The 24,079-nt window shown below is 33.6% G+C and overlaps 4 protein-coding genes across 8 annotated transcripts in view; 3 read left to right on the forward strand and 1 right to left on the reverse strand.

The window, feature by feature from the left end:
- The window catches only part of LOC135843644 (uncharacterized), a 390,290-nt gene that overhangs the window by 132,079 nt on the left and 234,132 nt on the right, over window positions 1-24,079 (reverse strand). The gene's annotated exons all lie outside the window — the stretch shown is intronic.
- LOC135844901 (juvenile hormone esterase-like) lies at window positions 171-7,952 on the forward strand. The gene is made up of 10 exons (XM_065363286.1): window positions 171-452; window positions 526-666; window positions 5,910-6,069; window positions 6,159-6,344; window positions 6,426-6,637; window positions 6,727-6,886; window positions 6,965-7,137; window positions 7,227-7,386; window positions 7,475-7,613; window positions 7,695-7,952. The coding sequence occupies exons 1-10, from the start codon at window positions 312-314 to the stop codon at window positions 7,855-7,857; spliced, it is 1,635 nt and encodes a 544-aa protein (XP_065219358.1). The 5' UTR covers window positions 171-311; the 3' UTR covers window positions 7,858-7,952.
- On the forward strand, window positions 12,383-15,836 carry LOC135843860 (esterase E4-like). Its single transcript, XM_065361897.1, has 10 exons — window positions 12,383-12,561; window positions 12,628-12,765; window positions 12,845-13,004; window positions 13,111-13,296; window positions 13,378-13,586; window positions 13,666-13,828; window positions 14,018-14,190; window positions 14,266-14,425; window positions 14,517-14,655; window positions 15,656-15,836. The coding sequence occupies exons 1-10, from the start codon at window positions 12,421-12,423 to the stop codon at window positions 15,816-15,818; spliced, it is 1,632 nt and encodes a 543-aa protein (XP_065217969.1). The 5' UTR covers window positions 12,383-12,420; the 3' UTR covers window positions 15,819-15,836.
- LOC135843608 (esterase E4-like) lies at window positions 16,295-23,470 on the forward strand. Of its 4 annotated transcripts, none has more exons than XM_065361550.1 (10): window positions 16,295-16,516; window positions 16,585-16,722; window positions 16,801-16,960; window positions 17,085-17,270; window positions 17,345-17,553; window positions 17,625-17,787; window positions 17,963-18,135; window positions 18,211-18,370; window positions 18,467-18,605; window positions 23,232-23,458. In XM_065361550.1, exons 1-10 carry the CDS (start codon window positions 16,376-16,378, stop codon window positions 23,392-23,394), a joined length of 1,632 nt encoding a protein of 543 aa, XP_065217622.1. In that variant the 5' UTR covers window positions 16,295-16,375; the 3' UTR covers window positions 23,395-23,458. The 4 variants fall into 4 exon arrangements, with proteins under 4 accessions (XP_065217622.1, XP_065217621.1, XP_065217623.1 ...); XM_065361549.1 differs by lacking the exon at window positions 23,232-23,458 and adding an exon at window positions 19,585-20,305; XM_065361551.1 differs by lacking the exons at window positions 16,295-16,516; window positions 16,585-16,722; window positions 16,801-16,960; ... (4 more) ...; window positions 18,211-18,370; window positions 18,467-18,605 and adding exons at window positions 19,743-20,445; window positions 20,507-20,644; window positions 20,726-20,885; ... (4 more) ...; window positions 22,068-22,227; window positions 22,312-22,450 and having other exon boundaries at window positions 23,232-23,469.

The raw sequence follows: 24,079 nt of genomic DNA on the forward strand, positions 1-24,079 counted from the left end.
GTATCGAAAACATACTTTGTATTGCCATACCTATTTGAATACGCGAGTACTTTTTGATAAAAAATTACCTCGGAATGGTCGAGTTCTTGGAAATGAACGAAATTCTCAACTATTTGATTTTTTTAGGTTTTACAAAGTCGTGTTTTGTTTTTTAAATAAGTTACCCTGAAAATGATAAGCGTACGTAGAAAACATTCGAGCGTTCGATATAGAAATCTATATGTTTTAACGGTATAGCCTAAACGATCACAATAGTTCCTTAGGGTGTCGGTTGATGTTACCCAGTTTTTCTAGTTCTACAGCTGAGCAAAATGTCAGATAAAGTGATCGTAACTGTGAACGAAGGTAAAATCAAAGGTGTCAAGAAAACGTCGAGTTTTTCCGGCGTCGAATACTGCTCTTTTCTCGGAGTACCTTATGCTCAACCTCCAGAAGGACAGTTGAGATTCAAAGTAAGCTTATAAAAATCCTTCCTCGGATATCCATAAGATACGTAAATGAGAACTTTTATTACATCCATCGTAGGATCCTGTCAAAGTAAAACCGTGGAAAAATGGAATCCTGGATGCGACGACAGAGAAAGGAGGCTGTCGACAATTTTGTATATTTCAAAAAGAAATAACCGGCTCGGAAGATTGTTTGTACAATAATATCCATACTCCTAAAGTAAGTTTTTATTTATCACTTTAAACAGATATCGAAATTTGGCCATGGATAGATTGGTGTCAACAAACAGATAGATGGCCTTCGAGAACAGAGATTCTCAGACTTGAAAATGGGAAATTCAAATTCCAAAAAAGCTACCCACTTGAGATATTCTCTTTTTCGGATTTTTCTTACGAGTAGACGATTGAGAAAAAGTTCACAACAATGAAGTCATTATAGGAGCTGAAAATATTATGCGAAAACTTCCAATGAAAGAGATAGAACTTTTGGAAAAAAATGAGTTCAAATTGAAAAAAAATAAATTGGAGAAAATTCGACAAAAATTCATTTGAAAATCAAAAATAGTTGAGTAACATGTTGTTAAAATGACCAAAATTCAAACCAATCCTCCACATTTGAATGAATAGTCGCAATTATGAATTCACGGAAATTATGGAAAATACTTATGACCGTTTTAGGGTGTCTGCATGTGTGACTAATGTGACTAATAGTCCGGCATATGACAATAGGAGTAATTGCACCCCCCCCCCGCCGATCCTCCAAAACGACTTGAAATTCACCAGCAGTCAACTTCGTAGCGTAATGAAATTAGTTTGCAGAATTAATTTCGACTCTCCATCTTGGTTTGATAAAATTTTGGGGAAATTTCAAATTTCAAAACTCTACTGGAGGCTCCAGTAATTTTCAAAAAACTTGTTGGAGGGTCTAAAATGACTTGAAATTCACCTGAAGTCGTCTTCAGAGGCTGTTAAAAATTGAGTATAGAATAAATTTCAGCTTTCCATCTCCATTTTTGATGAAGTTTTGTGAAAATTTAAAGTTTCAAAAATCTGCTGGAGGTTTCAGGAATTTTCAAAAAGTCGCTGGAGGCTCCAAAACGACTTGAAATTCACCTGCAGTACTTCGTAGCGTATTGAAATTAGTTTTTAGAATAAATTTCAGCTTTACAACTCCAATTTGATGGAATTTTGTGGGAATTTCGAGTTACAAAAATCTGCTGGAGGCTCCAGAACTGCTCAAAACGGGTTAAAACCGTTTCCAATCGATTTGGCATGTCGAAAATAGGGTATATCCCAAATTTCAGCTCTCTTGGTCAATTTGGTGAAATTTTGATTTTTTCCCTCATTTTTGGCCTAAATTCGATTTTCAAAAATTCACCAAAAATCGAAAAACGCACTTTAGCACTTGAAATTTTGACAGGTGATGAATTTTTGCATGATCTTTCGATCTACCTTTGTAAAGTTTGAAAAAGTTCGTGCAAGTCCTATATTAAAACGCAAAATCTGCGATTTCGGCTGACCTGTCAATCAAAATGGCCGCCATTTTGTAAGTAAGGCCAACTTTTTTTGGCAACTTTGCTTTAAAATGTTCCTTAGGATGTCCCCTTTAAGAAAAAAAAGTGTCCCGGAGGATCGGCGGGGGGGGGGGTGCAATTACTCCTATTGTCATATGCCGGACTATAAGAAACGGAAAATTTTCCAAGCTTGATAACTGAGCACGTAGGTGGTTTAAATATAGTTACCTACCTATTTCATGTTTTTCCAACAAATTCGTTGTGATAATTGATAACCTTATGTCTTTTCGCTGAACTGACGGAAATATTTCAATGACTCATCAACATAGGCTCGAAATTTCCCACCGTAATATTTTTGGGTACCTAGTAGATAACTTAACATTGATCTAAAACTTCTAGAATAGTTTTATTTTTCTTCTTTTTTTTTCAAATTTTTGATTTTTGACCCGGCAACATGAAAGTGGAGTTTTCCTTCAACTTATTTCAAAATATTTTGTCAATTCGTTAAATTAAAATCATTCACAAAAAATTTAATGCAAAATAATGACTCATTTTTCACCAACGTCCTAAAACCATATCCATTATTTGAGTTCTTTCTTTTTTTACAGGAAAACTTGTGGATTCAAAAAAAAAAAACTCTCCTTTTTTCAAGTTTACTTCAATCATGACAAAACTGTTTTTTTTTTTTGGGAATTAATGACCTTCCCTCCCTCTTTCAATGAAAGGAAGTTTCGTAACTACCAATGCAACGGCACATTTCTGCTTTAAAATTTTATTTTGACTTTTAACGCACAACATGAAAATGGATTTTTCCTTCAATTATCCATTTCGAAATATTTTGTTGATTTGTTAATACTTAAAATCATTTCAACAACTTCAAAAACCATATCCATAGTTAGGTATCTATTATTTGAGTTTTTTTTTTTAGAAAAAAACCTATTGGTTAAAAAAAATTTTTCCTTTTCTTGAGCTTACTTCAATCATGACAAAAATGTACTTTGCTTCTTTTTTTTTGGTAATTGGTGACCCTCCCTCTTTTAACAAAAAGAAGTTGCTTTGAAATTCGATTTAATCTTCACAAGAAAACACTCGAGCTTCATTTTTGGGGAAAAAGTGTTCCAAACCCCCCGCAAATAAAATTCTATAATTACCCTAATTCATTAACAATAATCTTTGAAAAATTGTTAAAAATTCTAAAACACTTATTTTGGATGGGAAAAATATGTACCTGGCACGTTTCAGAGAAAACACACGTAATATTCTTGCACAGGAATACTTTTCCAGTAAAATTGATGGAAAATTTATTTTCCAACCTTTTGAACATTTGGAAACAATTGATGATTTTCAATAAAACTAGATCCTCAGGAAAAATTTCCATTTTATTTACAGACAACAATTCCGCTTGTCTTAAATTCTTTCAAAAAAAAAAAAAAAAAAAAAAAAAACAAACAATTGCAAACTTCAGTAAGCAAAAAAGTTACAAGACGTGGACAAAACATCTTAATGCAGACAAAAATCACAAAAAAATGCAGAACATTTCATTAAAAAATGTAAAACAAAAAACTTTGGACGATAAGTGCAAAAAATTATACTGTTTTCAAATTTTTGTTAGAAAAAGACTGTTAGGAAATTTTAGGAAAAAGAAACAACCAAAAAAACGATATTTTATTGACAATTAAAGAGAAAGACATCAGAGCTTCTCTGTCAATTTTTAGCAGAAAAAATTGAGAATTTTTGTAATTTTTTGCAAAAATTGCAACAATTTATAGCGACCAATTTTCAATTTTTGGAATTTTTCGGTAAGAAATCGAGACATCTTAACAATTTTATAAAAAGAAAAATTTTTGTAAATTTTTTTCAAAAAGCAAGACTTTTTGGAAACTACAAAAGTGTTAATTTTTGCCAATTAGCAATATTTTCAGAGTCATGTTTGTCGAAAAAGTGGTCCTTTGAAAACTTTTTGATGCTTAAAGAATTTGGGCGAAAAAGTAAAATACTTGAAATTTTTTGCAAACAAGCGACGAATTTTACCTTAAATAGAAATTTTCAGAAAGAAACAACCCTTTTTTTAGTAAGTAATTCTGATAAAACCTCGACTTTTTGCTATTTTTGGCAGAAGGTGAAGTGATATTTTAAAAATTTTAGAGAAAGGCAGAGCTTTTCTTTGAATTTTTGGCAAAAAACCGCGATTTTTAAGCACTTTTTTGAAAAAGTTGAGATTTAAAATTTTGGAAAAAAAGTGGAACTTCTTGGCAATTATTGGCATTTTTTTTGGATGTTTATAATTACGAGATTATTACACCCGTGAAGTGGGGGGGGGGGGTTGTTTAGATTTGGACTTTTTTGCAGACTTTTTGAAAACTAGGTACCTACCTACTGAAGAAAAGTAATGGTTTTTTGCAATAGTGATATGCATGAATTTCAGCTAATTTTTGGCAAGTACATAGCAAGATTTTTAATCCTTTCAGCTTGATACTCGAAGAATTTTTTAGAAACAAGCCTTTTTTTAGTAATTTTGACAAAAGCATAGAATTTTTGCTATTTTCGCCAGAAAGTGATATTTAAAAATTTTTAGAGAAAGGCAGAGCTTTTCTGAGAATTTTTGGCAAAAAAGGGCGATTTTTAAGCATCTTTATTGAAAAAGTTGAGACTTCAATTTTTGGAAAAAAAGTGAAACTTCTCAACAATTTTTCACATTTTTAGTTTTTTTTTTAAAAAAAAAAAACAAGACTTTTTAACAATTTTATAAAAATCAAGATTTTTTCATCAAATGTCAACTTTTTTGCAAAAGGAGACACTTTTTGGAAACTACTGTAAAAGAGTTATGATTTTTTGCAAAAGTGAAAGGAAAGATTTTCAATCAATTTTCGGCAAGTAGCAAGACTTTTTACCTTTTAAGGCAATTATTGTCTAAGAAGTGAGACTTTTTGCAATTTTTTGATTAGGATTTTGAAAAACAGTGAGATAGGTACTTTTAAGCTGAAAATTATTGAATGAGATCCTCTAAAAGAACCTTCTCAAGAATTACCATCTTTCAACTAATTTTTTTATGCGGAATTCAACTCAAAAAAAATAAGGTTGTAGCGGAAAGTCATTTTCCTCATTTTATCGCTATGGGCGTTTGACTTTGATTTTACCGCCAAAATAGCTCAGTACCAGCTTTATTGCTTTATGCTCGATTCCCCACCTTTTTTTTACAACAACTTTTTTTGTACAACAATCAGAAGACATGATATGAGTCTTGAAAAAAGAGGTTTTAAAGAACATGCACTAAAACACATTACATAATTATCATGTACTGTACTATACATATGGAAATGCTAATAAACTGCATATTTCAGGGGTAAAAATGACAATTTCAGCACATAAGTTGATAGTACTGGCGCTTCTTACTCTATTTTAAAGTCTCACTTCCGACCCCTTCAATCCCTTAAACCGAACAATTCAGAGTCTTCTACCATTCCGAATGAGGGATTTCTCCCCTGTCCCCTCCAGCAGATGGTAGTATGATTGATATTTCACAAAATACTAATAATTACCTATTTCGAGGAACATTTTTAGTGATCCATTAATCCTTAGAAAAAAATTCAACTTACTTATGTTTCCTTATTCTTACGAGTATGATGAAAATTCAAATGGTACTCACCTGAAACAAAGAAAAAGAAACAATTCATTAGTTATTGAATATTAATTCGTCAAATATACCTATCAATTGGAAAAGAAAAACTCTCTCCTTATTTTTAAGCTTTATATTGCAAAGATCTTTTAAAAAAGTACAACTTCAAATTAACAAAATCATGCTTGGGTATTACCTATTAGAAGATCATACACATATTCAAGTCAATATAAGAATCAACCTCATAAGTATAACCTTATGGAGCCAAAACTTATTTCATCCTTATAAACATTTTCTAAACATTTCACCGAATTAATGACCACATATTTTCAGCTGCCATCAAAAGGTGATCCACTAAAACCAGTAATCGCTGTTGTACATCCAGGAGGATTTTTGTTCGGATCAGCAGATCCACAAAGTTATGGATCGCCGGAGTTTGTCATCCATCATGACGTTGTTTTTGTCAGCATTAGTTTTCGACTACATATCTTGGGTAGGTAGTTCAATTTAGAATTAGATAAATGTAAAAAGACGTGAAAAAAATTATAGTGCTTTTCAAAAAAAATGTTTACCATATTTCAGGTTTTCTGAATTTGGGCCTGAAAGAGTGTTCTGGTAACCAAGGAATAAAGGACGTCCTATTAAGTCTAAAGTGGATTAAAGACAATATAAAAGTATTTGGCGGTGATCCTGACAATATAACTCTACTGGGAAGCAGTAGTGGGTCAGCAATAGTTCATGCGTTGATGATCTCACCAAAAGCTCAAGGTATAAAAACTGAAAAAAATAATCGAATTCAATTTATAAGTTACATTTTCCTGTACACTGCAATTATGTACACGTTTGTAGGTTCATTTCAAAAGGCAGTATTGATGGGCATGTATGCCACGAATCCAACCTTAGTTGCACCGAAAGAAAACATGACACCAGCTTTTGAGCTGGCATTATCATTAGGTTACGATGGTGTAGATATGAAAGACAAAAAAAAATTATTATCATTTTTTAAGAAAATTGATATCGATATGATCATAACTTTTAAACCAGAGTCACATCTTCACGAAGTAAAAGAACAAGCAGAGTAACACTTCTGCCAATACCTACACAGATTTTTGAACTACCTATTCTGAATTCATTTTACTCCTATTGACAGGAGAATGCGCCATTATTTCCTGCCTCTATGTTTGTGCCCATGTTTGATGATGATGAAGATTCCATATTACCCATGTCAGCTCTAGACACAATTAAATCAACTCCTCGAATACCCCTATTGATTGGATTCTGTGATAAAGAGGCCGCTATGGCATTTACTCGTAAGTTACTCGTATACTCAAACTGCGATATTTTCAATTGAATAATCAACTAGGTAATGGTGTTTCTTTGTATTACAGGTAAATTTAACAAAACAATAACGAGAAATTTCTATTCCACTGTTCGTCAGAACTACTATGGATGGGGACGTGATTTGAGTAATGAAGATTTGAAACAGATGCAGAAAGAAATTGAGAAATTTTATTTGAACGGCAATTCCGTAGATAATGCACCTTTATCGTTAAAAGTCGATGTAAGATTAATACCTGCTTACTTGAGGCATTTTCCTGGCTGCAAATTATACGAAGTGAGAAATTATACAAACTATTAATTTATTTTCAGATTCAGACTGATGTAGCTTTATCCGACGTATATGATGCGGTGATCAATGTAATAGCTGCAGATCGTCCTGAATCTGTGTTCGTCTACAGGTTTGATTACGAGGGAAATTTTAGCACAATGAAAGATAGGGTTCTAGCATTGATTGACGAACCTTTAGAAGGTACTTGGGCATTTAAAAATACGACTACATATATGAAAATATAAACCAAGATTTTTTTACTAAACGTAGCCTATTTTTACTCTCGCAGGAAGTGTTCACGGATGTGATTATAGCTATTTTGTTTTTATGAAAGAATTCAACACTGGAGCAAGATTCACTCTTACAGAAAAAAGTCATAAAATGGTAGACGTTTTTACAAAGCTAATTTGTACTTTTGCCACGACAGGGTAGGTAACTTCCCAAACTATTTTTCAGAAGTTGTGTTTACACAAAATAATTCCTCAAATTTAATTTTTTTTTCTCGATAGAAATCCGAATTACACAGGTGTAGAAGTTCAATGGGAGCCATCAACGATAGAAAATCCACGTTACTTGAGCATCAACGAGCCACTAAAATTGGTCAATGGTAAATTAAATGGAGAAAGAATGGAATTTTGGGAAAATTTGAAAAGAAAATATAAAAAGGGCTGAAATGTTTGAAAGATATTATACATGGATTCATGCCCATTAAAAAAAAGTATATTTTTATCATTATTTGTAAATAAACTACAGATTTTTATCAACTAGATTGTCTGGTAAAATAAAAAAAAGAGTACATAAATCCAGCAGAAAATCTCACAATGGAATTATCTGATGTGTTTACGCCTGGTGTAATCGTGTAAACGCACCAAAAAACGCAGTCTCATTTATATGCGATTGACCGTGTATTTCTTGTCAATAGGGCAGTCTATCGGGTCTCGTCGTCGTGGTTCCTTGTCCTTTACAGGACATTGGAAATCACATTTTTGTGGTACCCTAACAGGGTGAGGCGAATGTCTATGCCACTGCGATTATTCTAGGGAATCGACGTTGTTTTGAGCTTCACGTAGTAGTTTCCCATTGATTTCTACACTATCTACAAAGTAGCTCATACATCACTTGCCAGGTTTTTACAACCCTGAGTTCCATAATCACCACTACCTATAGTTGCTCAACCAGTTACAGCTTTTTGATACCAGCAACAGATTGCGTGCATTTCTGTTGCCTCTGTTGTTCTGGTGCTGGGAGCTTAACATGTAATAGATGTTAAATGCACTACAATCCCCATTGGAGGAAAATCTGCCCATACACCGAAAAAGACGCCAAAGCCAGCTGGTTTATTGACGTATTCCAAATATACACGTGAAAAAGCGCTATCCAGAAGGCAGATTGGGGCACTGAAAGAAAAATCTGCTAAAAAATACGCTACAATAATATTTTGTAGCGTATTTTCTCGCTCAAGGCCACAACGCTTTCAAATTAAGTGGCGTGTTTTTTGTGTTGGAAGAAACCAGCTACAAAATACGCTACAAGCAGGTTTCTTGGCGTAATTTTTTCGTGTATTTTATAAACACAAGCGTAAATGTAGTATTTTACGCGTATGTTTTCACGTAGTATAGAGATTTTGCGTTCTAATCGATACATGTTCTGGTGGCCAGGTTGGTAGAGAAGTCGTCTACCAACTTGGAGACCCAGGTTCGATCCCCGGCAGTGCCAACATTTTTTCATTGATATTGAACATCAGCAGAATTTATCGCGTGAAAAAATACGCGCGCCGATTAATGAGCAGAAAAGTATTGGCGGAAAGTGTTGCAATTCCTGCCGCGTTTTTTGTCGCGTATCATCGGCAGATTTTTACCCAATGGGGATGTATATGTTAGGTACAAAGTCCGAAATTGTACAATTCGGGGATAGTACAGCCAATTTTGTACCATCTCCGAAGTGCCCGGACCAAGCGTGAATATTACTTTTTCATCGGACTTTGTTCGTACCATGCCCGGAGGGTCCGGACAAAGTGTTCGACTTGGTACAATTTATGTTGTGCTAAGTCCGATATAAAGTTTTATAATGAAGGAATTCGAATTTCATGCATTTATTTAAAAATTCAAACCTTGACATTTTATTCAAGTACAAAACGAAGGCGTTTTATTTTTTGATTTGTAAATTTTCAAAAGCTTTTGCACACGCATTTACCTATTTTTTTATTCCAAAACTGAAATGTTTTGACATTTATTTTTCAAATTTTTCAAATCTTAAAACCAGAAAAATTATCTTTTTGCATCTAAAAATAATATAGGTACCTATAGGGACAAGCAAATTATTTAGTTCTTGAATTAGGAATTTTCGAGAGCTTCTGCCCTCGCTTCGCACTAAGGCCAAAGTTTCTTCACTATTCTGAAGTTGATATTTTTTCTTCAGAGAACAAGACTAAAGAAATTATTTTTTAATCTTAGAATTATAAATTTTAAAAATGTTGAAACCAGAAAAATTATATTTACAAAGATACCTAGGCCAATTATTTAGATTTTGAATTACATATGAATTTTTGAGAGCTTCTATCCTCACTTTACTCTAGGGCCAGTTTCTTCATTATTCTGAAATTGACATTTCTTCTTCAGGGAACAAGACTGAAAAAATTATATTTAATCCCAGAAAATTGAGAATTATAAATTTTTGATAGGTTTTGCCCTCGCTTTACCTGGGCTAATCGTTTTTCATTTCAAAATTTTGCATCTCTCAATTTTTGAGAGCTTCGCTAGGGCTGATTGTTTTTCATTTCGGAAATTGAAATTTTTATACTTAGGTAAAATATCAGCTAAAATTAGAAGAATTCCCAACTTTTAAATTAATACCAATACCTATAATATACGATTTTTTTCTTCTTGAGAAATGAGCATAGGTAGCAATATTTGAATCTTTAAAAATTCCCCAAAAATCAACAAATGAATTTCAGCACCCGAAAATTTTGCTGAGGTGTATTTTAGAGTCATCTTTAAATTTCCTTTGGAATAAAGGGATGTAATATTCGAATTCATTCATTATAAAACTACATTTCGGACTCTGCACAACACAAATTGTACCAAGTCGAACACTTTGTCCGGACCCTCCGGGCATGGTACGAACCAAGTCCGATGAAAAAATAATATTCACGCTTGGTCCGGACACTTCGGAGATGGTACAAAATTGGCTGTATCAACCCCGAATTGTACAATTTCGGACTTGGTACCTAACATATACATTACATGTTAATGCCTGCATCACTAGCGGGATTTGAACCCACGACCTCTTGTTCAGAAAGCTGTGGCTCAACCCACTACACCACCAAGCGAGTTGGATCTCACATATTCCTAATACGTCGATTTGTAATCTCCTGGCTTCTGTAATTACATTAGCTAGTTTTACAATTTGATACAAAGTTCTTACATTCCAGGTTGTGACGTTGATGTTGTTCCACCTTGTTTTGACTCCACATATTCTTAGCGCCCTATCTGGCTCTCTTGGCAGATGAGGATCAGCCTGACAGAGACTTAGGGCCGTTGCTAAATTGATGTCCATATAATTCTAGGAAAATGTAATGGTGGTGGTTTCCCATTGCCTTCCACCATGATTTTCTGTTGGGGTTTACTCCTTTAGCCAAATTTGCCAGTTTTTAGGCGCTAGTATTTGCCTTCTCACTCTGAAGCTTATACGCTTCCCTGGTGCTGGAATGAGTGAGTTGTTGGTATTCTGCAGCTCTTATGCATTCTTGTTTGTGATCCGTATTTATGTAGAGGTTTGGCATTTGGCTTGCCACTCCTCCCCGTCATTCCACCAACTAGAGAATTCTGCTTTGGCCATGTTTATTGATTCCAAGTCCATCAAACAGCAACATGTTACCACCCCACACAACATGGACACTTAGAATCCACCTGGTATTGTCTTCCCCTTCTCATCTGTCCTTGGGGACTGGCTACTTTTTATGATCCAAGCTACTATTTAGAGACTACCTCTAGCGACAACAACCTGTGCCCTCCTGGGGCTTGAATTTTAAAAGAAGAAAAATATCCAGAATGGACCAATCCTGAAACTCCTGTAACTAGAATTTCAGCTGCTGTACTTTTAATTTTTGACAAGTCTTTGAACTCAAAATTGAAAACGCTTCAATTTTTGAGAAATTAAGAAATGTAAAATTAGAAATTTTTCAATTCAAAAAATCCAAAAAAATAGCCAAAAACTTTTGAAATTTTTTCAGTTTTTTGAAATTGACAATAATGACTAAAAGGATTGGCACCGCTGCTTTCCAAAAATACGTTTTCCTAGTTTCTGAAATAATATCTTTCGATGTTTTGCCTGTTTTGGCATAATTGAGCGGAAATATTTTAGAAGAAAAAATTTTCAAAATATGAATTTATTCAAACATAAGCGATTTTCCAATTTTTAACCGCTTATTAGAACCCTGAAAGTGATCTTGGATTATGATGGCAATGACCTAAGCCCAGGTGGAATCTCGAACACTATCTTTTGGAATTGAATCATTTTTCCCAAAACGGATCAAAATGGAGCTAGAGCAAAAAGATCAGGATTTTTTGAAAAATACTCCCTCTTTGAGGACCCATATCCATTCTCCAGAGGTACCTGCGTAGTGGAAAAATTTTCCAAGTAACATTCAACTCAAAATAAGTAGGTAAAGATCTCTGCTCAATTTGGTAAAAATTTATGTTCTACTTTGCCTATGCCTAAAATTGAAGATCCTAACGCACTTTGGAAGCTATAATAAGTCATACCGCGTTCAATTTTGGAAATGAGCTGAAAATAAAAATAAATTTTTGTATCACCCTTTAAATGTTCTGCAACATGACATAATCATATTTCATCTGTCTGTAATATTCAAGGAAATATGCATCCTGAAAAATCAACGTTCAATCCCTCATAATTTTTTCCCTTCAATTTCCACAGCCAGTAAACCAATTAACCCTTTTGTAGCGTCGATCGTTACGTTACCAGGTGAAGTATTCAAAATCAAACCTAAAGAAATAGCTCATCGGTCGAAATTCTCACCATTGAAGATATCACAACCCTTCGAAGAAAAAAAAGCAATAAACGATAAGAAACTTGGTCAAAACACTTTAGCAAATACTTGATCCCATCTTACAGTGATAAGCCTGCAGATAAATCAGTCCCACCAATGTTTCAAAAAAACACCAGACTGAACTTTGAATGTTTTCTGTCATGACATGAAATTCATACACTGGTGAAATGGGAGACAAATTTTATATAACTGTAAATGAAGGTAAAATCAAAGGTATCAAGAAAACGTCGATTTTTTCTGGTGTAGAATACTACTCTTTTCTGGGAGTACCTTATGCTCAACCTCCAGTAGGAAATGCTCGTTTTAAAGTAAGTACCTATACGTTTAATTCATTTTTTTATAAATCAACAGTAATTGAATGAAGAATAACTTAGGATCCTGTGAAAATAAAACCATGGACAACCACATTCGACGCGACTGTAGAAAAACAAGGTTGCAGGCAGTTTTCTATTCTAAAAAAAGGACTCGCAGGGTCTGAGGATTGTTTATACAATAATGTCCATATAACCAAGGTACAATTTTTCCTAAATCCTCAACCCAAAACTTTAAAAAATTTCAACTTTTTCTAGCAAATATTTTTATTTAACAAAGATACCCAATGAAAATGAACCATTGAAAGCTGTCATGGTTAATATCCATCCAGGGGGCTTTTTTCATGGATCTGCAGATCCGAGTGAATTTGGATCACCTGACTTGGTCATCCATCATGATATTGTGTACATCTGCGTTAGCTATCGATTACATATCTTAGGTAAAAAAATGAATAAAAAAATAATGAAATTGGTCGCACCAAAACCTGAGAAACTTATCCAAATCCAGTTATTTTTTATTTATTTACATATTTATTTTTTCATTAGGATTTTTAAACCTTGGTTTGAAAGAGTGCTCAGGCAATCAAGGATTGAAAGACATAATAATCAGCCTTGAATGGATCAGAGACAACGCAATCGCTTTTGGTGGCGATCCTAATAATGTAACCATCATGGGAAGTAGCAGTGGATCAGCTCTTGTAAATACATTAATGATTTCCCCACGAGCAAACGGTAAAATACCTACTAAGAATCAAATCGTTGAAAAATGACAAAAAAAATCAAATTACATAGGTACTTCTGCCATTTCTACAGGTTTATTTCATAAAGCAGTCGTAATGGGGATGTATGCATTGAATCCTGCCCTTATTACTCTACACGAGAATGCCTCGATTGCTTTTGAAATAGCTAAATCGTTAGGATACGAAGGAGCAGCCGAAGAAAGAAAAAAATTACTATCGTTCTTCAAAAAAATTCCCATCGAAGCAGTCATAGTGTTGAGACCAGAAACATTACTTCACAAAGTGATTTTTTTATCATGGACATTGAAAATTCGTTAATACGTATCTGTACAACTTCACTTCTAAATAATTTTATACGTAGGTGAAAATACCGATGTTTCTTGCTTCGCCGTTTTTACCCACATCAGACCCATTAGGAGAGAATCCCGTTTTACCTTTATCGCTAAATGATTTAGTTCCTTCGACAGCCAGAATACCAGTAATGGTAGGATTTTGTGAAAAAGAAGCAGCTATGGCATTTCTCAGTAAGTCATGCATAATTGTGTGCAGTAGTGCCCTTGTACGTCTTAAATTCGAATTCAACCAGATCTAGAAAGACGCAGCTAATGCTTAATAAGACACTATCTCTTAGAATATTTCTGCAGTGGAATTATTCCACAAAATTAAAGTACATGCCTAAATGTGAATACCTAACCATGTTTTACATTTCTCAGGGGTATTTAAAAGTGCACTAGCAAGAAACTTTTACTCGACTGCAACGCAAAATGTTTGGGGATGGGGACGTGATCTGAGAGACGAAGATTTGAAACTAATTAAAGAGCAAGCCGAAAAATTCTACTTGAATGGAGAACCCACTGAAAGAGCAGCATTATCAGACAGATGTGAAGTGAGCAAAATTCAAAAACATTTTAAACGAAACGAGTATAAATGAAAAAAAAAGAGTTGTTACAATATTTTTTAGATTCAAACTGATATTGCTCTGTCTGATGTGTATGATTCTCTCATCAACATCATAGCTCGAGATCTTCCTTCATCAGCATATGTTTATAGGTTCGATTTTGAAGGCAGTATTCCAACGATAAAGGAAAAAATAATGTCTCGACTGGACGAACCTTTGAAGGGTACATATTTTATTTTTTATATTTTACTGAGCCATAAAGTACACGATTATTTCAAAGTACGCGTATGATATATTGAGTTAAATTGATGCAGGTACAGCTCATGCGGATGATTATAGTTATTGGTCATTCGTAAACCATCTTCCGGGTAAAATGGATTACAATATGTTACCGAAAACTCGCGAAATGGTTGAAAAATTCACTAAATTGTTATGCACATTTGCTAAAACAGGGTACGTATTGGAATTGCAAATTTTTGTTTTTTTACTCACTCCCCCTCCCCCCCCCCCCAGGAAGTTGAATGGGAGAATAGCACAAAAGCTGAGTCAGAAATTTCACTTCACACTGTAACTCGAAATTCGTCAAAGCAACCAGTAACTTACCAAAAATAAGTGGTAATTTGAAGCTAAAAATGAATAGTACGTAATTTACCAAAAAAGACCAATAATATACCAAAGATTACCAGTAAGTTATTCACCAGTTTTCTAGCAATTAACCAAGAACTAACAGTAATTTACCAAAAATTATTGAATAGTAGGTACATAATTCACTAGAAACTTGTAAATCACCAAAAATTACCAAAAATTTACCAAAAAACTACCATTAATTTAACAAAAAAAATAACAGTATACAACCTAAAAAGTACCAGTACTTCACCAAAAAATTACCAATAATTTACCACAAAAAATTAGCAGTAGGTAAGAAATACACCAAAGATGACTTGTGAATAAATCAACGTTTTCCAACAGTTCACCAAAAATTATGGTAACCCTTGTTAAATTGCCAATAATTTTCCAAAAATTACTAATTTACCGAAGACTGGCGGAAAGTTATTAAAAAACCGCAATAAAATACTAGATACCTACAAGAGACTATGTTGCTAACTCGTCACCTACGATTTGACCGAAATTTGGCTCACTGAAACTTCATGTCACTCACACTTCAGAACCGAATTTTCAGCCACCAAAATTAATTTGTCAAATCGTGACGAAGTTTTGATAATGGCTGAAATAAGCGTCGAACCTATTTACCAACAAAGTTTTCGTAAAAATGGAAAATCGCGAGATAAAAATCTGAAATTTGGTTTAAATAGGTACTAATGTCGACCTTCTGAATTGACCTGCTGCCTCCGGCAGAAGTTAGTTTTTCTCCAAATTAGGGCTATTTAAATTAGGTACTTAAATTCAAGAATCTCAAATCATTCAAATTTAACCTTGTGATTTTTTATAATAGGAACCCTAATTACGAAGGATTGGACGTTGAGTGGAAACCTTCAAGCATAGAAAATCCGCATTATTTGAGCATTAATGATCCTCTGACGTCAGTCGAAGGTAAACTGAATGGAAAACGGATGGAATTTTGGGAAAATCTTAAGAAACAATTCACGAATGAATAAAATGTTATTTCTTATCTACATTTTATATTTATACTCCATTGCCTAAAGTTGAGGATGATAAAGCACTTTTAAAATTATAATAAATTATACGCCGTTCAATTTTGAAAAAATGAGATAAAATTAAAAATATGTAATTAAACAATTACATTTAATCAGAGTGCAATATTTAAGGAGTAAGGAAAAATCAATGCTTAATCCTCCATAATTTCACTCCTTCAATTTCTAGAGACAGCATACTAATCAACATTTGTGTAGCGTCGATAGGTACGTCACCAGCTGAATTACTCATCTGACAAATAGAAACCTAAATACCAAGCGTAAGAAATAGTTCATGGGTCGAAATTCTCACCATTGAGAATATCACAACCTTTCGAAGAAAAAAAAGCAATAAACGATAAGAAACTTGGTCAAAACACTTAAACCCATCTTAAGCAATAACGAGCAGTGAAACAGTGATAAGCCTGCAGATAAATCAGTCCCGCTAACGTTTCAAAAAAACACCAGACTGAACTATGAATGTTTTCTGTCATGAATAATGAAATTCTCATACTGGTGAAATGGGGGGCAAATTTTATATAACTGTAAATGAAGGTAAAATCAAAGGTATCAAGAAAACGTCGATTTTTTCTGGAGTGGAATATTACTCGTTTCTGGGAGTACCTTATGCTCAACCACCAGTTAGAAATGCTCGTTTCAAAGTAAGTGAGTTTAATTAATTTTATTTCTATTGGATAAATCAACTTGAATTAAATGGAGAATGATCTAGGATCCTGAGAAAGTAAAACCATGGACGACCACATTCGACGCGACTGTAGAAAAAGAAGGTTGCAGGCAGTTTTCTTTACTAAAAAGAGGACTCGCAGGGTCTGAGGATTGTTTGTACAATAATATTTATATAACCAAGGTACAATTTTTCTTAAATCCTCGAACCAAAACTATTAAAATATTCAACCTAATTCGGAGAATATATCTATTTACCCAGATACCCAATGAAAATGAACCATTGAAAGCTGTCATAGTTAATATCCATCCAGGTGGGTTTTTTCATGGATCTGCAGATCCCAGTCAGTTTGGATCACCTGACTTAGTTATTCATCATGATATTGTGTACATCTGCGTTAGCTATCGATTACATATTTTAGGTAAAAAAAAGAAAACGAATAAAAAAATAATGAAATTGGTAGCACCAAAATCTGAGCAACTTATCAAAATCCAGAATGATAAGTACATATTTCTTATTTATTTATGTATCAATTTTTTCATTAGGATTTTTAAACCTTGGTTTGAAAGAGTGCTCAGGTAATCAAGCATTGAAAGACATCATAATGAGTCTAGAATGGATCAGAGACAACGCAATCGCTTTTGGGGGCGATCCTAATAATGTAACCCTCATGGGAAGTAGCAGTGGATCAGCCCTTGTAAATGCATTAATGATTTCTCCACGAGCAAAAGGTAAAATAGGTAAACAAAGAATCAAACCTTCAAAAAATATTATAAAACTTCAAATTTATACACTGTTTTTGCAGGTTTATTTCACAAAGGAATCGCCATGGGAATGTATTTATTGAATCCCACTCTTAATACTCTACACGAGAATACCTCGGTTGCTTTTAAAATAGCTGAATCATTAGGATACAAAGGAGCAATCGAAGATAGAAAAAAATTACTATCGTTCTTTAAGAAAATTCCTATCGAAGCAATCATTCTATCGAAACCGGAATCATTACTTCATAAAGTGATTTTACACCTGTAAAAATTTAAACTCCGTTGATATTCTTCCAACAACAATTCTGTATTACTTTTCAGATGAAAATACCAATGTTTCCTGCTTCACCGTTTGTACCCACATCAGACTCATCAGGAGAAAATCCAGTTTTACCCTTATCGCCTAACAATTTAGTTCCTTCCACAGCTAGAATACCTCTGATTGTTGGGTTTTGTGAAAAAGAAGCAGCTCTGGCATTTCTCAGTAAGTCATAATCGTGTGCAGTAGTGCCATTGTACGTCTTAAATTCGAATTCAACCAGATCTACAAAGACGCAGCAAATGCTTAATAAGACACCATCTCCTAAAATATTTCTGCAGTCAAATTATTCTACAAAATTAAAGTACCTAAATATCTAATCATATTTAACATTTCTTAGGGATATTTAAAAGTGCAATGACGAGAAATTTTTATTCGACTGCAACGCAAAATGTTTGGGGATGGGGGCGTGATCTGAGAGACGAAGATTTGAAACTAATTAAAGAGCAAGCCGAAAAATTCTACTTGAATGGAGAACACACTGAAAGGGCAGCATTATCAGATAGATGTGAAGTAAGCAAAATTCAAAAATATTATAAACGAAACTAGTTTAAATGAAAAAAAAAGAGTTGTTACAATGTTTTTTAGATTCAAACTGATATTGCTCTGTCCGATGTGTATGATTCTTTCATCAACATCATAGCTCGAGATCTTCCTTCATCAACATATGTTTATAGGTTTGATTTCGAAGGCAGTATTCCAACGATAAAGGAAAAAATAATGTCTCGACTGGAAGAACCTTTGAAGGGTATATTTTATTTTTTATACATATTTTACTGAGCGATAAAGTACACGATTATTTCAAATTACGATATAAATATTGAGTTATATGTTATTGTTGCAGGCACAGCTCATGCGGATGATTATAGTTATTGGTCATTTGTAAATGATCATCTGGGTAAAATGGATTACAATATGTCACCGAAAACTCGCGAAATGGTTGAAAAATTCACGAAATTGTTATGCACATTTGCTAAAACAGGGTACGTATTAGAATTCCAATTTTTTGTACCCCCCCCCCCCTCCACCGAAGTAGAATGGGAGGATAGCACAAAAGCTGAATCAGAAGTTTCACTCCACTTTGTAACTCGAAATTTTAGAAATTTATTACTTTGTTCTTCAAAGTTTTCAAAATCAAACGAAATAACATAGTAAAATTTTACATACTCATACTAAAAAATCCCCCTTCCCCTCCGTTTGCAAATGTCAACGTCAAATCAACCGGGAACTTACCAAAAATAACTGGTAATTCACTAATTTACCATAAAAGACCAATAATATACCAAAGACTACCAGAAAGTGATTCACCAGTTTTCTAGCAATTAACCAAGAACTAAAGTAATTTACCAAAAATTATTGAATAGTACGTAATTCACTAAAAATTAGCAAATCACCAAATATTACCAGAAATTTATGAAAAATCACCAGTAATTTACCAACAAAATAAAATTGTCAGTAATTTACCAAAAAATTACCAGTAACTTACCAGAAAATTACCAGCAATTTACTAGAAAGAAAATCCTAAGTGATGTGATTTACCAAAAAATTACATACCAGTAATTTACCAAAAAATTACCAGTAATTTACCAAAAAAATTACCAGCAATTCACTAAAAAATTACCATTGATTAACCAAAAAATTACCAGTAACGTACTAGAAAATTACCAGTAATTTACCAGAAAATTACCAGTAATTTACCAGAAAAATTACCAGTAATTTACCAGAAAAATTACTAGTAATTTACCAGAAAAATTACCAGTAATTTACCAGAAAAATTACCAGTAATTTACCAGAAATTTACCATAAAATTACCAGTAATTTACCACAAAATTACCAGTAATTTACCATAAAATTACCAGTAATTTACCAGAAAATTACCAGTAATTTATCAGAAAATTACCAGTAAAAGTAATTTGAGAATCTCAAATAACTTGAAATTAACCTTGTGGTTTTTTCTAATAGGAACCCTAATTATGAAGGATTGGAAGTTGAGTGGAAACCTTCAAGCATAGAAAATCCACATTATTTGAGCATTAATGATCCCCTGACATCAGTCGAAGGTAAACTGAATGGAAAACGGATGGAATTTTGGGAAAATCTTAAGAAACAATTCACGAATGAATAAAATGTTATTTCTCATCTCCATTTATAGATATATTAATTATACTCCATTGCCTAAAATTGAGGATGCTAAACCTCTTTAAAAATTACAATAAATTATAGGTACCCCGAAATTATAAAGAATGACACAATTGCATTTAATCAGAGTGCAATATTTAAAGAGTTGAGCATTCTGAGAAATCAATGCTTTTAATCCCTCATAATTTTGCTCCTTCAATTTCTAGATACATATATCAAACCAATCAACACTTGTATAGCGTCGACAGTTACGTCACCAGGTGAATTACTCATCTGATAAATAAAAACCTAAGAACCCAGCATAAGAGATAGTTCATCGGTCAAAATTCTCACCATTGAGAATATCACAACCTTTCAAAGAAAAAAAAGTAATAAATGATAAGAACCTTGGTCAAAACTTTTAGGCAAATACTTAAAACTATCGTAAGCAATTACGAACAGTGATAAGCCCAATAAATCGGTCTCGCTAATATTTCGAAAGAACACTCGACTGAACTTTGAATGTTTTCTGTAATGAAATGAAATTCATGGTATACTGGTGAAATGGGCGACAAATTTTATATAACTGTAAATGAAGGTAAAATCAAAGGTATCAAGAAAACATCGATTTTTTCTGGAGTAGAATATTACTCCTTTCTGGGAGTACCTTATGCTCAACCTCCAGTAGGAAATGCTCGTTTCAAAGTAAGTACGTTCAATTGATTTTTTCTCAAATTTAACCGTAATTAAATAGAGAATGATCTAGGATCCTGTGAGAATAAAACCATGGACCACCACATTCGACGCGACTGTAGAAAAAGAAGGTTGCAGGCATTTTTCTGTTCTAAAAAGAGGACTCGCAGGGTCTGAGGATTGTTTATACAATAATATTCATGTATCCAAGGTACCATTTCTCCTAAATCCTGGAACCAAAGCATTAAAAACTGTCAACTTAATTCTAGCAAATATTTTTTTACTCAATAAGATTCCCAATGAAAATGAACCATTGAAAGCTGTCATAGTTAATATCCATCCAGGAGGTTTTTTTCATGGATCTGCAGATCCGAGTCAATATGGGTCACCTGACTTCGTCATACATCACGATATTGTGTACATCTGCATTAGCTATCGATTGCATATCTTAGGTTAAAAAAATTAAAATAAAATACCTCATGAAATTTTTAGCATCAAAATCTAAGCATTTTTTTCATTTAATTAGGATTTTTAAACCTCGGTTTGAAAGAGTGCTCAGGTAATCAAGGATTGAAAGACATCATAATGAGTCTCGAATGGATCAGAGACAACGCAATCGCTTTTGGCGGCGATCCTAATAATGTAACCATCATGGGAAGTAGCAGTGGATCAGCTCTTGTAAATGCATTAATGATTTCTCCACGAGCAAAAGGTAAATCTCTGAAAAATTACTTATAACATCAAATTACATATTTATGCCATTTTTACAGGTTTATTTCATAAAGCAGTCCTAATGGGGATGTACGTATTGAATCCTGCCCTTATTACTCTACAAGAGAATGCCTCGATTGCTTTTGAAATAGCTCAATCGTTAGGATACGAAGGAGCGGCCGAAGAAAGAAAAAAATTACTATCTTTCTTCAAAAAAATTCCCATCGAAGCAGTCATAGTGTTGAGACCAGAAACATTACTTCACAAAGTGATTTTGTCATCATCGACATTGAAAATTCGTTGATACGTACATTTTTACAATTTCACTTGTGAATTATTTTATAGGTGAAAATGGCGATGTTTCCTGCTTCGCCGTTTGTACCCACATCAGACACATCAGGAGAAAACCCAGTTTTACCTATATCGCTAAAGGATTTAGTTCCATCGACAACCAGAATACCTATAATGGTTGGATTTTGTGAAAAAGAAGCAGTTATGGTGTTTCTCAGTGAGTCATTATACTCGTATGTAATCATACACGATGTCCCACTCCCATCAAATGTTTTAAATTTAAAATTTGGATTCAAAAAGGTCCAGAAGGACACAAAAGATAGGTAAACGTTTTGCCGAATAATTGAAGTAATCAATCTACTCAACATGTTTCTCAGAGGTATTGAAAAGTTCAATGGCGAAAAACTTTTATTCCACTGTAACGCAAAATGTCTGGGGATGGGGGCATGATCTAACCGAGGAAGATTTGAAATTAATTAAAGAGCAAGCCGAACAGTTCTACTTGAACGGAGAACCCACTGAAAGAGCAGCATTATCTGATAGATGCGAAGTAAGAAAAATTCAACTAGAATTTAAAGAAATTATCCCCGAATTGATGTGAAAAAAATGAAGTGTTATGGTTTTTTTTTTAGATTCAAACTGATATGGCTCTGTCGGATGCGTATGATTCTCTGATTAACATCATAGCTCGAGATCTTCCTTCATCGGCGTACGTTTATAGGTTCGATTTCGAAGGCAGTATTCCCACGATAAAAGAAAGAATAATGGCTCAATTGGACGAACCTTTGAAGGGTATTTTATTTTTTCTGTTTCATAAGGCGATAAAGTAGGTATATAATTAATTCAACTATTATACATTGAGTTATGTTGAGGCAGGCACGGCTCACGCGGATGATTATAGTTATTGGTCATTTGTAAAAGATCATTTGAGTAAAATGGACTACAATATGTCACCGAAAACTCACGAAATGGTTGAAAAATTCACTAAATTGATATGCACTTTTGCTAAAACAGGGTACGCATTGTAATGGCATGTATTGTATGAACCCTACCCCCACCCCACCCCCACCCCCACCCCGCCCCACACCCCTCACCCCCAACCCCCTGGACGAAAGCAGAATGGGAGGATTGCACAAAAGTCCAGTCAGAAAGTTTCAAAATAATTACATACTAGTGATTGACCAGAAAATTACCAGTATCTTACCAAAAAAATTACCCCAATTTACCAAAAATGACCAGTAATTTACCAAAAAATCTCAAGTGATGTGATTTACCAAAAAATTACATACTTACCAGTAATTTACAAAAAAATTACATACCAGTAATTTACAAAAAAATCACAAACCAGTAATTTACCAAAAAATTACCTGTAATTAACCAAACAATTACCCCAATTTATCAAAAATTACCAGTAATTTACCAGAAAATTACCAGTAATTTACCAGAAAATTACCAGTAATTTACCAGAAAATTACCAGTAATTTACCAGAAAATTACCAGTAATTTACCAGAAAATTACCAGTAATTTACCAGAAAATTACCAGTAATTTACCAGAAAATTACCAGTAAGTTACCAGAAAAATCACCAGAAAATTACCAGAAAAATCACCAGAAAATTACCAGCAATTTACTAGAAATTACCAGTAATTTACGAAAATTACCAGTAAATAACCAAAAAATGACTAGTAATTTACCAGAAAATGACTAGTAATTTACTAGAAAATTACCAGTAAAAGTAATTTAAGAATCCCAAATATGAAATAACTCGAATCTAACCTTGTGATTTTTTCCAATAGAAACCCGAATTACGAAGGATTGGAAGTGGAGTGGAAACCGTCAAGCATAGAAAATCCGCATTATTTGAGCATCAATGATCCTCTAACGTCAATCGAAGGTAAACTGAATGGAAAACGGATGGAATTCTGGGAAAATCTTAAGAAACAATTCACAAATGAATAAAATATTTTTCATCTCCATTTATATACAATTTTTCAATACAATACCGATGCAAAAAAATACTTATTATTTCAATGCCAATTGTTGCCCTCACATCGCTCTTACCATACCAGCACTTTCATGGTTGATGACCAATTTTCAGAGAAGTGAACTAAAATAAGTATACTTTGCGTCAGTATAAACAAGACACACGCTGGCAAAATGACAATTTCATGCAGAGTAACGCTTCTATACAAAGTATGAATAATTCTTATCACTACGCGAATGTATATCAAACCCCCCCGAAAATGATAAAGGTACTCACTGAAATGGCCTCAAACCAATTTCTGCCAAAACAAAGAGTCAAAAAAATCATACAGCTTTCAAGGGACATTTCCAGCAGCGCAACGACCGATTACCCGAATTCAGGAAAAAAATATCAGCTTCGAGTTTTACCTATTCACTAGGTAGGTAGGTACATTATTGAAATAATAATTTTCGACCTGAACATTCAACGTTTCGAACAAAATGACAGACAAAGTTTACGTATCGATAAATGATGGCAGAATCAAAGGTATCAAAAAAACATCGAATTTCTCAGGTGCAGAATACTACTCCTTCTTGGGAATACCATATGCTCAACCAACAAATGGAAGTGCTCGTTTTAAAGTAAGTACACGACATATTTTCACGATTGATCATTTTTAAA

The sequence above is a fragment of the Planococcus citri genome, chromosome 4 (genome assembly GCF_950023065.1).
Source record: "Planococcus citri chromosome 4, ihPlaCitr1.1, whole genome shotgun sequence".
Lineage (NCBI taxonomy): Eukaryota > Metazoa > Arthropoda > Insecta > Hemiptera > Pseudococcidae > Planococcus > Planococcus citri.